Source organism: Atractosteus spatula, chromosome 12, assembly GCF_055471065.1.
Source record: "Atractosteus spatula isolate fAtrSpa1 chromosome 12, fAtrSpa1.hap1, whole genome shotgun sequence".
Taxonomy (NCBI): domain Eukaryota; kingdom Metazoa; phylum Chordata; class Actinopteri; order Semionotiformes; family Lepisosteidae; genus Atractosteus; species Atractosteus spatula.
Window position 1 is genome coordinate 43,314,321 of NC_142717.1, and position 11,998 is coordinate 43,326,318.

Here is an 11,998-nt window from a genome sequence, read left to right on the forward strand (position 1 = left end):
GAAGAAGCATGGGCTGTGTTTATGTACGGCGGCCCAGATTTGCCAAAACAAATTAAGGTGCTAAATTGATTATTAAATAAATGAAAATAATTAATCGGATATCGGTCATTTGGCCTGAAGATCTGCTTGGGTTCATTCATTGTTTGATGTGTACACGAAACAAGTCTTGCAGCCACAATACATCTTCCTTGGACTTTGTTACAGTATGTGCTAGAAAAATGAACATTAAAAGCGCTTCCCCAATTCACACAACGATTTAACCTAGCAAACGTACATCACAGAAGCTCTTTAATTCAGAATCCAGAATGTGCACGACTCTATAAACCTCCAGTCACAATAATATTTTGAGGAACTTTGACGCTACGTGATGAATAATTATCTTGATAATAACCTTAATAATGGGTTTGCAGAATACTAAATGGCTCCTGTAATGTATACTGAGGAGAATGGAGGCTAAACCAATGTAATGGTGAGTGAGTTTTTGTATTTGCACAGTCTTGAGAAAAGAAGAAAAACTGCGATCACCATATGGTATGTTCTGAGACGCACTATTCAACCCTACAGTTGCCCCCTGGACGTCCTCGTTTATACCAGTGGTACACTCTTTCCGAACTGTACATCATGCAAGCAAAGCTTTTGGAAAGTAAAACTGAAGAAAACAGAAACGAAAAGATAAAATGGTCACATTTCAAACATACTGTAGGAACTTCTTGCTCAGTTTTAAATATGGATACGTGTTTCGCTTGTACCTAGATACGTCTCTTAAATAGCGGGATCATTCCGTATTTTAATGCACCGTAGTGTCACAAGGATAGCTCCATCTAGTGGCAAAAACAGTCAGGTGTTTTCCCTGGACTACACTAGCACCACATCCCACCCCCATTACATTACAGAAGACTCCACAGAGAGAGACACACAAACACGCACAAGGTAGAGAGCTAGACAAGGACAGGTGTGAATAGAGGAATCTCAACCTAGGAGTCCAGAGTCACATTAAAATGGTACATAACCAAAAACCATTTACAGTGATGGTTCAGTCCCAGCACTCCTGCGGTGAAGCACGGTTGCTTTTCTTACGGGTGTCCTCAAGTGTTGGTCATACACTGAGACACGTGTGGACCCAATTCATCACAAAATCAAGTAAATTCGAGCAAGGAAAACCTGTTTTTAAAAAACAAACTAGGTTTAAATGGTTTAACGGGTTGATTAAGAGAAGTGTCAAGCACTCGGGTGGCCAGCTGTGTCCTGGTGTTGTCGAGCAGCCAGATGATGACGCAGCACAGCAACGTGGGTCAGTGTCATTGACAAGCCTCCCCACGACGGGTTCAGCTTAAGGCAGTGGGGCTCGGCTTTGATGGTGTCGCCCCTCCAGAGGCAATCAACCGGAAGCGCACCCTGCTGGTCCCCAGACACACACTTGTTACAACATTGATGGCAAAATTGTCAACTTCCTGTTGCATGGCTGATGTTTCCATGTCATGGGTCCTGTTTTTGTCTCTGGTTCCATCTCCCGCAGCCATGCCCTGATCAAAACTGCACCTCTACTGGATGGTTAGATGCAGTAGACTAAGTTGGCTAGGTGGGTGAACATCCAGACATTGCCTCTGTGTGCAGCAGATGAACGCTGTGCAGTAGCCCAGCTGCCCATGAATGATGTTGTATCTGTTATGTTCCACATCCCTCCTCTAGAGGGCGTTCCTACCCCTTTCTGTTATGATTAGCTTTTATTATTTCCTGGTGCGTCTCGTTTGAATTTTGGTTAAAAGCAAAAGCCTAGCGTCTGGGCAGGTCTGGGTTCAGTACTGGAACAAGGCTTGCCTGTTCCCCGGGTAGCCTGAAGGCAGGCCTTATTCCCTGACATCCTGACCGTCTGGGTCTGGGGCTCAGAGCGCCTGGTCCCGTTATGCTTTTAGTTCCTGTCCCTGTTCCGGATCCCGGTCCTTTTTAATCCTGTTTTCGTCTTGGATGGATTTCCAGGCCTTTGGACTACAGACTGCGCCCCGACTTCCCGTTTTGGGCTTCCCTGGACTTGGTTGCTTCCGCATTTCTCCCCCTTGCACGGATCCCTACAGTCACCGCCCCCGTCTGTCAACCCGTCCTATCCCTGCTGTATCTTCCTCAGCTGTCATTTCCGGATTCTTCCGTCTGCACAGGGTCTTTAACAACGCACTTCACAGGAGTCAGAACCGGCTCCCATGACAGTATGTAGTACCTAGAGCAAGATTTGACCACAACGGCACTCTTCCCACCTCTGTCTTCCCTAATCGTGCCTTTAATGCAGAACAGGAGGGATGTGCACTCCTGTTTCTCCCGTGTATCTGCAGGTTGCCAAGGTCCCTTTAAAGCAGCAGCAGCACCCAAAGAGCTGGGAGAAGCCGTTAAAGTGGTTTAGTACAGCCAGTAGCCAGCTGCTTTCACTCCTGAAGAGCCGAGCTGGAGTGCAAACCGGACGACACAGCTGCTCTCCTGGCCAAGTCTGGACACAGCGACTGCAGACATCCTCCTCCTTGGAAGAGACGATTGAACACCAAGGTTGTGGCTCATCTGGAAGGCCTGCCATTATCATCAAAGATATTTACTCCACACACACGCTGCTCTGATATGCCATTCCCCTGGGCCTATAATGGAACAGATAATGGTGTTACTACAATCTGCTTGATCAAATCTATTGAAAGAGCTTGTTTCCCACCGTTAGTGGTCTTTTACCCTGTTTATTACCTTATTTATACTCCCTTGAACCCTCTTTATTGAAATGAATTTGTATATGTTACATTTTAGATACATTAAGATGACTTAAATTAGAGGATTCGTTATGTCTTGGCTGAAGTCTTAATTGGATTGTACAGTGTAGTCAGCATGGACTTGGGATCCTGTTTAATTTTTTAGTTCCCTACACAAGCAAAAGAACAAATTAACCTAAGTAGCTTAAGACCTTTGATGCAGTTCCACATAAAAGATTAGTCCTCCAGTTGAAAACTAAAGTAATCAATGCTAATATATGCAGGTGGACTGGGAACTGGTTGATGTACGGAAAGCAGAGAGCTCTGGGAAAAGGGGAAAGCTCTAATTGGGATGACATTAGTGGAGTAACACAGGAATCTGCATCAGGCCTGCTCCTCTCCCTGATTCACATCAATGAACTTGACTCTGATTTGTTTAGTGAGCTCATAAAGTTTGCTAATGGAGCAAAGATGAGGCCGTGGTGCTAACACTGTAGAAGAACCAAATACCACACTACAATATGGACAGTAATCAAGGCTGGACAAATGCAGTAACACAGTACCTGCATAAAAAAGCCAACAAAAACCTTCGCTGTCACAGAAGCTCCATATATGACTTCCACTCTAAAGAATCCCTTCCCCAGAGAGCAGAGACTTTGCTTTCTATAATCCGTGGAGATACAGAAAGAAGTGAATGACAGCTCCTCACCGACAGGGTCAGGATTCTCGCCATCAGACGCTGGTGTAAAGAGAGGCACAAGGACACATTTTTAGCTTCATCTTGAGGGCAGTGTGTGGGCTGGCAGGTCCCACGGCGGACATGTACTTTAATCGAGTCAAAGCCGTAAACGCCAGATGAAACGTATGAATGACAGGGAATTTAATACAAACCCTAGCAGAAAAGGAAACCTGTTTTCTCGATTGTTAAAACGACAGCTTTCTGGTGACAGGGCGTACCCTTGGTGATGGTGTTGAGAAAGGAAACCCTTTTTTCGCATATAAAGATAAACAGATAAAAGATAACAGATAAAGCTTTCTTTGTTCTGCTCTGCTGAAATGTGATCGAACTGATTAGTAAGGTAATGTCAAGAGATCATTTTGATCATGACTTGCTTTCTTAAATGGGATTACTGCTGGGAAATGAAAGAATGTCCATCAGCTGTAAATCGCATTTACAAAGTATTAGACAACGATTTTATTTATTGAACAAGTAAATATCAATTATTATTTGTTTTTCCGTGCATTTGTTGTTACGCGTACCATAGATTCAACAACATCATCCTCAGTCCTCACTAAACCCAACACAGTAGATGCAGAAATGTATTTATCCTAACGACGTTAGCTCTGCTTTTCGACCTCTGCAGACTCTGTGGGGATGACCTGAAAACTATGGAAATTGGTACACGTGAATAGCTCTCTGTACACATAGATTATCGGAAACAAAAAAAGACGAATGCAGAACAGAATATATCCCTAGCTTTATTTTATTAAAGCTGCGGGAAAGTTAGGTTTCTTTCCTATTTTTTTATGATCGAGTATGACCTTCAAAATACAGTATATTGTAAGACTACGTTTGATTTCAGTAAATTCAGGTGTTTAAAATATTCCGGACATTCGGTTAACATACTGTACTTTCTATATTTCTGCTTAACAACCCATACAAAGACAAAGGGTTCCAGTGCTCCCATATTAATTTCACTATTAGAGGTACTTCTGTTGGTCCATCAATTCTTATGTTTATTTTCAGCACACAAGAGGTTCAAAAAGTTAGAGCAACAACATACACGCAAATGAAAAACTGAATCTAAACGTGTATCAGTAGGAGAACATAAAAATAACTTGCTGCACACTGTTGCAAGTTACAACTACTTCCCAAGAATGTGTAGAAAACGGTAATGCCGCAAGAGTATTCCTCGGTACTATATCATAACCGCACCTTTGATTTAGTAACAAAATTGCACCGCTTTCCCAATCTTAGCCATCATTAGGCCGCGTTATCTACGTACAAGTCTTGGATACGTGCGTCACTAAGACTTTTTAAGACGACTTGGGCATTCTGTTTCCCAGGGCACACTGATTTCTTCAATCAATAACTTGGGCAGCCAAAAGGAGTCACAGGACATCGTTTTAATCGAATATCGATTGTATGTAAAATATACGCGGAAACTAGTCACGGCATTCTTGGAAACCACCTGCCAAGCAAAGTAATTGTTTTTAAGCAAATTAAAAGAGTCCTGACACCCCCTGATCTCTAGCTATAAAAGCGCGGGGCGTTTCGAGTGTCCTCTCTAGGACCAGCCAAAAGCGGAGTGAAAGCATTGCTAAGCGCGGAGCTGAGGCTTGGTTCACAGAGCGGAGGTTTTGTGCGTGAACTACGTTGTATGGAGAAGGTACTTTGTTTGCAGGTGTAGCCTTGACTGGACGAGGGGAAGAGAAAAAAACAACAATTGGAATTCATCACGTCAAGAACCCGAAGCCGCACAGTAGTTCGAGTTGCTCTGTTTAAATAGGACTGTTTATTCCGTATCCTTCACATCTTGCTCTGTCCAGACCCACTCCCAGCCCGCCCGCTCTCTGAGCAAGACGAGGAGAGCTCCCGCAGAAGTGCGCGCATCGCGGTCTTCGCAATGAAGCGACTGCTGTCCTTCGTGGTAGTGTTTCTCATCCTCGCCGAAGTCTTCAGTGAAGAAATGGGTCCGAGTGAAGATCTAAATTATTGGACTGACAGTAATCAGATACAGGTACTGGTTCTTATTTTTATTTTGTTTTTACTCACTTTGTGACATTTTGCCCCATTGAGAAAGAGTAGATGGTTCTTTGCGCTTTGCCGCTGTTGGTAACCTTTAAAACATTGACAGCGTACTCAGCTAAGCTATCGTAATGTGCTACCCATTCTGTTATATACATGCCTGCTAAAATGTGAGATTTTTACCTGTCATATTTTTCCAGTTCTCAGTTTATGTTTTACAGTTCTAAGTTACTTCGAAGTACTCTACCGAAGGCGGCTATTGTCAATTCTCGCTCTTCTGCTCCACATGAATAACAGAAATGTCTGTTCTGATACTTAGCTGGGCAGTCTATGTTTCTGTAAGGTTTACATGTTCTTTTTAAAGACATTTTATCTGTGAGGTAATATTTACAGTTCGAATTGTATTAGCAGCACCGGCGTAAGACGTAGACGAAAGTCATAAATCGCGCAATAGGAAACGCGTATATTACGACAACTCACATTATTATGTACATTTAAAATACAGGTGCTATTTTATTATTGTTTATTATGAAATCCATGAAAGCATACGTCCAATTCATAAAATACACTGCTACTACTATAACACCACATTCAAGATAATTCCATATGGTTATTTAATACTGTTTTCAACAAGGTCACTCGATGCTCTTGTATTGCCCGTTTAACATACAGATACATTTTGTGTTCAAAACTGTTTGATCAATACATGTTTTGCCTCTTAACGTTTAAATTTCCTCTACTTTAACGGGAATGGTGTATTACATAGTTAAATCTGTTTCCATTAATTGCCTAGAACCCTTAACCTGATTATAAGACACATTAACATCAGACACAGCTTTATTAGACGAACAGATCTATAAATCAATACTCATACTAATGTATGCCGCCTGGTGTCTACTTAAAGCTGATTGCTTTTGCCCCAGACTCTGGAGTTTTTTCTGCACGGCGCGTTTTGCGTTTGACATTGCGGACTGGACGACAGCCAAAGAAGGGGACAGTCTCCTTTTTGTACAAATTATTATTTTCTTACACAACGCGCAAATTTGCCAGTTCGTCGACCTGAAACGGGTGCCTTACAGAACGGCCGATACGCCTTAATTTCTTGTTATTTCTTGTAAAATAACTCAAATGAAAGTTTTTTTAAGTATGACATAAATATCATAAACACCAAGTTGTCGGTTAAGCACAAGCTGAAATCAAATGCCAAAATATGATATAGGAAAAAAACTTTAAAAAAAAAGTTGAGGTTCATTTGGATGTGACACGTTTGTTCAGGATAACGGATTATAAAAATGGTGTTAATTGTTGCTCAACACAGATGGCTACCAAAATTTTTCAAAGCTTCAACATCATTGCTTTCAATCACAATTCTGCACCCGGAAAACAAGATTAGAGTTTTGTTTTTGCTTGAATTGCTAGCTTGACAGGAGGAAATAATTAGGGTTTATTTTAAAGTGAAATTTGATTTTTTTCTTCCATCCCTGAAATACTTTCAAAGAATAATTGCACTGTTTTTCCATTCCTCTTTGTGTCAAAAATTGGTTTTCTTGTATAAAAAGTGGAAGAGGCACACCTTCAAGGTCAACGATTTTAACATCCGGTATTAATGCAGTTTGCTCCTTTTTTCCCCCCCAGGATGAATGGCTACCACCCGATTCGTTTAAAGAAATTCTAAGACGAATCACGAGAAAACCTAGACCTCACCAGTTTTTTGGTTTGATGGGCAAGCGATCCCCTGGTAAGGTCATGAGCACCGTCTCCAGATCCAGTCCTTCTCCTCTGCCTACATCTCCTCTCTCCTTCTCTCCCTCCTTCCCTGCTCTTGTCCATCCTTCTCCATTTTTCTGCTGGCTCTCCGCTGAGCAGCTGAATAAGTAATTCAGACTCGCATTCACAGATCAGACAACCCACTGCCTTTGGATTCCTGCAGCTGTGCCTACCGTAAACCTACACTTGATGGAAATCAAAGGATGTGTTTTTATTAATGACTTGAAGTTATACATTGTAACAGCCGCCTGGTGAGAATAAGTGTAGCGAAGGATTCCTTCTTTGCCACTACTGCAATGTCCTGGAGTGGCAGATAGCAGTTCCTTCAAGTTCACTTCTTATTTCATGGTGATGATGGTCTTTGACAAATTGAAAACCCCGCATTAGAATCATGTGGACTAAAATATAAATTCCAAATGAATGAACGTGCTCGTAGGCTTTCTATTTTTTCTCTGCTCTTAACCAGGGATTTATGGTACAATGTCTAATCAATAAGATTAGAGTGCGGGTTGATGAAGTGGTTAGTGTAACATTAACTCTCGCTGTTCCTACTATTATTTCAATCTGCATGTTTTAGTATGGAGAAAAAACATGTTCTTTTTATCGCGATTTGTTGATGCAGAAAGCAGTTTGTTGCAACATAGTGTAAAAAAAATAGTTTTTGCCCTCTTAAATGGCACTTAATCTTGTCCCACTTTCAGTCAGTTGTTAAACATGTTAAATTCATGATTTCAATCACTTGACGAATTCATGCGTTTTTACTGTCAGAACCTAGGAAAGATCTTGTTCATACGGCTGAATTCCACAAACTAAGCAATTACTAACACATAACATCTTGACTATACTAATGTTTAAGATTAATGCTTTTCATGGACACATTAAAAACCTGAAAAATGTTTGTGTTAGAAAAGCTAACACTGTGCAACACATTTACATGTAATTACTTTTTATGAAAACTCAGTATTTTTCTCTTTTTCATTTTAGCAAATGCACAAATAACCCGTAAAAGTAAGTTATAAACATTCTATTTATTATTTGCAATTGTTGTGTAGTTTTAGATGTGTCTAAGTGACAGATAAGGGTTTGCCAAAGAAGTAAAGACCTATGAGAGCCATCCTTCAGTTGTTTGAAAGTGAGATTGGTTTTGATCCACCAATATTCTCTCTGTAGATGTATTCATTTGCAGGAATCTCATCCCACATCTTTAAACAATGCAATTTTTAAGTCCCATTCCTATGTAGTTTTTATGTGAGTAAAACCTTTAAAGAGTTGATAGCAGAAGCTATTTTGGATTTTTAATTTATTTAAAATGGAGTCTACATTTTTGTTACCGTACATGCTATCTGTTTAGTGTTCAGTGATAATTGATTTACTGTCTTACCAGGTACTCATGATTTAATCTAGGAAAAATGGACTGTATTTATAAAATTATGAAAAAAATATTCTGACTCATCTGCATGTTCTACAGAGCAATCCTGTACCAAAATAATTTCAACTGTAGGTTAAAGTTAATTCTCAGTTATCTCTAGAGAATGTGCTTTTTGTATAGCCCATTTATGGGTCAGCAACACAGACAAGATGTCAGAGCCACATTTAAAAGACGAAAGACTTGTGGTTGTAGGTTCTGCAGGATTTGTTTTTAATGGAGACTTCAGTAAAGACAGGGTGAGGATCTACAGATGTGCAGGACAAGAGGACATTTGGGCAGCATAAGCTACCCAAAATCCTCATGGAGGACAATGACTGACAGAATAAAGATGCATCTCTTAACAGAATTCTAGATAATATTTCCCCATGGAAAAGAAATAGTCATAAAACTTGTAGTCTTTAACTAAATATAAAAATAACATACACAACATACTGTAGGTTCATAATAGGAAAACAGTTCATAGTTAAGACACATTTTCCAATAGTCTCTCACATATCCAGAGTAGGACATCTATTGTTGTCAGGACTCCACATTAAACAACTTCTAAAACTGCAAAACAGTAAATAAGAGTTAATCAATTGTCAGACATCTGTGTTTGATTTACCATCAAAAGATGTCTTGTCAGTTATAGCAAAGTGCAGAAAGTTTTTCAGGCATTAATTAATTGAAGAAGCAGTCACAACAAGTATAACCTTCAAATATGTGCATTACCACTTTCTGGTTTAAAAATTAGCCATTTCTCTCAGGTTACATCACTTTTTTCTTTATATTATGTGATCTCAACTTCTGTGAGACATACTGTACTGCCAAACATTTAAAAACTTTCTTTGAATGCTTAGTTTTCTTTCCTTTCATATGTATCCTGTTAATTGTTTTGATGCCGTTCGAAATATGGTGTAGGTTTTGTGTGTAGAGAACTGGACTCTTTTTTAATATTTCCATGAATGTGTATTTACAATAACATAAATATCTGAAAAATTAATTTCAAAAGCCAGGAAAAGTATTTCACAGAGTAGAATCAAGGACGTTGTTTTCTTTCAGTATGTTACGTTACCTTCACATCGTTTTACAGTTACTGCATGTATTCATTGAAAGAAAATATGCAAGAGCTTCTCTTTAAACGTGCAAAGTCCTAGATTTAATTAACATTTTGCAAAAGCTTTTTCACTGACATGAAGCCGTCTAACAGGCATTTAAAATTATTCAGTATGCTCTTACTCACATTGAAGCCATTTAGAATATTGATCGGGAGAAACCTGCAAGTCCCCCAGTTCAGCATTTCATTTCAGCAGATGGACAAGGGCATGGAAGCCTTCAATAGGGCTATTAGTAAAACAAACAGAGTGGATGAGTAAAGAATATGTCCCTTTGATCTCTCACACCTTCTGCACAATGCAATGTGCTCAGAAGACTACACAATGAAATAAAAAATGAAGGAAAACAATCCCTTTAGATGTGTGATAGATATACAATATGGGCATGAATATTAATGAGCCCTTACCATTTCACAATGATGAGGGTGGCAGAACTATCAGAAAAATTTTCTAAACTCCACCTTGCACATGCTGTATAAGGTCAAAGTTAGCAGCCATGGATAGCTGCTCCATTATTAGAGCTCGTCAGGGTGGACCAAGACCTAACTGACTTTGCCAGAAAAACTGCTTTTGTTCTGCCACTGCATTGTGAAACAGCGGGAGCTATTTAAGAAGAGGTTAGTGCATGCAGTGTAGCATGTGATCTCCAAAGAAAGAAGTAGAGATTCATTATGTGCTGAAAAGAAAAAAGAAAGAAAAAACAACAATTTGACTCCTCTTTCCTTTTACTTTTCAGATTGGAATTAACATCTAACACCTAATAAATATTAATTCCTACAATTTATAGTGACTGCATTTTCCTTAAACTCACCATACCCTGAAAAGTGTTCCTAGATATATAATGAGAAATGAAATCCCATTCCTTTATCTTGTTTTGACAAATCATTTTTAAAAAAACATATTTGGTGCTAAGCATTTTGTACCTTGTACACGTACCTTTGTCCACTCGGAAAAAAACAGGATCTGAATTCTGATTTGCATTTCTTTTTAGGGCAAAAATTGAATTCCTTTGTTGGCCTGATGGGGAAACGGAGTGAGGAGCCAGGTGAGTGATCTTGTACAGCAAATTAGAATAATCTGAAGAATCAGAAGAAACGGAAGAATTGAATTGTCATTCTAGAAGACCTTTTCGTTCCAAATTCGCCCTCTCACTTGCATTGCTCTGTCCTTTCCTGAGTATACACACACACACAACCAGAACACGTCGTTGGAAAAGATATCTTCTTCTCTTGATGCTGTTATGTAGTTGAACTTAATTTCTCTTTCTGCCTTCCGGTCCGGTCTGGTGGGCTCAGAGCAACTGGATAAGCTTCCGTGACACTTTTTTTTCCAGTCAAGGGATCTGATATCTTTTATTGGGGGAATCTCTAGAGAAGTCAAGCCTGCATAATTCAGTACACCCGCAGAGAGACCATCTCACTGCCTCAAAAAGGCTGGATCTCTGACTAAGTATTTAAGCCCTGCCCTTCGTAAATTTAATTCAAATCATGATGGCTGTCAAGTGAGCACTGTAATGTGATAAAAATATAGCTGAAGAACACAAACGTAGTACACAAAGTAGTAGAGAGAAAGTAGTACATGTCTCAGTACACTTACAACTGCAAAACCATGTCTTTTTATTCTTATTTTGCAGATTCATATGAATGGAGCACAATACAGAACTATGATAAGCGACGTTAGCAGAGCAGCAAAAAAAAATGTTCGCTTCACTCAGAGTCATTCCTGTCAATAGTGGGAGAGGGGTCTGATATGTAAATTTGACAACGAATTTCTTTTTTATTTATTGTTGATTTAAGTTGTACCTTTAATAAAGCCATTATTTTCACATTGTGGTAATGCTACTTGTACCAGTTTTACTTTCCAGTAACAAGAGATGTGGGCTATCAAGGTTTAGTCTGTATAAAAGGAAATCTGTGGTTTCATGTTGTCTGTCACAGAATGAATTACATCTACTATACTACAACAAAAGAGGAAGAAACTATTTTTGGTTACTAATTATCAGTCAGGCCTCTTCCCTGGGAATTATGCACAGTCAAACCATGTAACATAGTGCCTCACTCTGTTTTCATATAATGTACTGTAGTAAAAATGCATTCAAATATATTTGTATTATCACAGCATGTCTTATTCTTTGTGATTGTATATTGTTATTATTTCTAAGGTGTTGGTTTCTAAAATAAGTCAGTGTCCTGTTTTGTGATAGTGCCAGAACATATTAAAATATTTTTAATTACCAGAA

General features: G+C 39.4%; 1 protein-coding gene across 2 annotated transcripts; it reads left to right on the plus strand.

The window, feature by feature from the left end:
* Positions 1-4,838: 4,838 nt before the first annotated feature.
* Positions 4,839-11,998, plus strand: LOC148823146 (protachykinin-like). 2 transcript variants are annotated; one of them, XM_088929121.1, is made up of 5 exons: positions 4,839-5,461; positions 7,105-7,207; positions 8,221-8,244; positions 10,751-10,804; positions 11,393-11,998. In XM_088929121.1, exons 1-5 carry the CDS (start codon positions 5,348-5,350, stop codon positions 11,437-11,439), a joined length of 342 nt encoding a protein of 113 aa, XP_088785247.1. In that variant the 5' UTR covers positions 4,839-5,347; the 3' UTR covers positions 11,440-11,998. The 2 variants fall into 2 exon arrangements, with proteins under 2 accessions (XP_088785247.1, XP_088785249.1); XM_088929123.1 differs by lacking the exon at positions 8,221-8,244.

Coding starts and splice junctions, on each gene's coding strand:
- LOC148823146 (XM_088929121.1), top strand. CDS start 5,348: ATGAAGCGACTGCTGTCCTTCGTGGTAGTGTTTCTCATCCTCGCCGAA. Junction 7,208..8,220: donor GATGGGCAAGCGATCCCCTG/GTAAGGTCATGA, acceptor TTTTCATTTTAG/CAAATGCACAAATAACCCGT. Junction 8,245..10,750: donor TGCACAAATAACCCGTAAAA/GTAAGTTATAAA, acceptor ATTTCTTTTTAG/GGCAAAAATTGAATTCCTTT.